Source organism: Etheostoma spectabile, chromosome 22 (genome assembly GCF_008692095.1).
Source record: "Etheostoma spectabile isolate EspeVRDwgs_2016 chromosome 22, UIUC_Espe_1.0, whole genome shotgun sequence".
Classification (NCBI taxonomy): Eukaryota; Metazoa; Chordata; class Actinopteri; order Perciformes; family Percidae; genus Etheostoma; species Etheostoma spectabile.
In genome coordinates, this window is record NC_045754.1 from 8010186 (window position 1) to 8011553 (window position 1368).

At 45.2% G+C, this 1368-nt stretch overlaps 1 protein-coding gene and 1 long non-coding RNA gene across 2 annotated transcripts in view; one reads left to right on the forward strand and one right to left on the reverse strand.

Annotated features, from left to right (window-relative positions):
* The window catches only part of LOC116672061 (uncharacterized), a 290-nt gene extending 139 nt beyond the window's left edge, over positions 1 to 151 (forward strand). The window contains exon 2 of the long non-coding RNA XR_004327453.1: positions 5 to 151. This is a non-coding gene — a long non-coding RNA (uncharacterized LOC116672061). The remainder of the gene's footprint in view (positions 1 to 4) is intronic.
* ralaa (v-ral simian leukemia viral oncogene homolog Aa (ras related)) overlaps positions 7 to 1368 on the reverse strand; it is a 3851-nt gene continuing 2489 nt past the window's right edge. Inside the window, exons 3-5 of the mRNA XM_032503639.1 lie at positions 844 to 1052; positions 428 to 602; positions 7 to 346 (exon numbers count right to left, since the gene is read on the reverse strand). Of these exons, the coding sequence (XP_032359530.1) occupies positions 224 to 346; positions 428 to 602; positions 844 to 1052 (507 nt within the window). The 3' untranslated portion in view covers positions 7 to 223. The remainder of the gene's footprint in view (positions 347 to 427; positions 603 to 843; positions 1053 to 1368) is intronic.

Below are 1368 nucleotides of genomic sequence, written 5' to 3' on the forward strand. Positions count from 1 at the left end.
AGAGAGAGAGAGAGAGAATGAACATAAATTATTTGGAGTGTCAGCACATAAAAAGTTAGAGCTATAAATGGTGTATGGAGTGCCACCTTACTACTCCCTGACACACGGTCAGATGTCCTGTTAGCCAGGAACAGAAAGTCATGGTCAGGTATGGGCAAAAAATAAATGCAAAAGTCTGAGAAATGTATATGTACATAAGCAGCCATCCTGCTCGCTGTTTCCACTATAAAATGCAGCATCTCTCTCTAATTCTCTTGGCCAAACTTTTGCTTTTCTTCTTGCCATTCTTCTCTTTGCTGTCCTCCATTTTCCTCGCCCGGATCTCTCTCATCAGGTCGAAGAACACCTGTTGAAACAAACAGTAAGGGGTTCATGTTTCTCTGTTTGCTCAACGTCAACGATGTAAACTTAGCCAGTCCGGGCGTACCTTGTCAACATTGGCACGGGTTTTGGCAGAGGTCTCCACATAACACACGCCCCACTGCTCAGCACGTGCCTTCGCCTCGTCTGCGCTGACCTGCCGTCGGTCGTCCAAATCGGACTTGTTACCAACCAAGAGAAAGGGCACGTTCTCATCCTCCTTCACTCGCAGAATCTGCTCTCTGCAAAAAAATAAGGAAAAGAAAATGTTATTCAGCAATGATTCATGTAAATAAACAGACTTGCTACAGCAAATGAGGTAAACTTGTAGTAAAATACGGTTGTCTTCAGTGGTGTTCCAAAATGTCAAAACAGCATACATTGTCTATGCATTTTAATAAGGGAAAGATACCTAATGGTCACTGTCATTAAATTCTGATGGATGAAAAACTGTCTCGTTAAAATATTGTTATGCCACCGGACCTGAAGTCTACTGTTGCTGCAAATGACTCCAGCTCAGTGATGGAGAATACACAGAGAAAACCCTCGCCGCTGCGGAAGTAGTTATCCCGGATTGCTGCATAGTCCTCTTGTCCGGCCGTGTCGAGGATGTCTATCTGTACCTCCTCTCCGTCCAGCACCACTTTCTTCCTGTAGCTGTCTGCTTTGGTGGGCTCATAGTCTTCAACAAACTATGGAGGAGAAAGAAAAAAACACGTCAACAACTGTGGTCAACTTATTCATTCAATATGTAGTCTCGCTTTACTAGACCTTCCTCCACAGCGTTGCGGGGGAGGGTGTGGTGAGTCCACAACGCATTCCGGGATGGGAAAAAAACGTCACAATCGTCTTGGGTGGCGCTAAGCGGCCGACAGAGCCACACACCTCTGCAAAATAGCCTCTGAAAGGAACTCGTTTTGGTGGAACATCTGTACGTTCAGAGGTTGTTTAGCTGTGCAACAGAAAACTCTGATTGGATAGAGTCTAGCTAGCTGTCTGGATTTACCC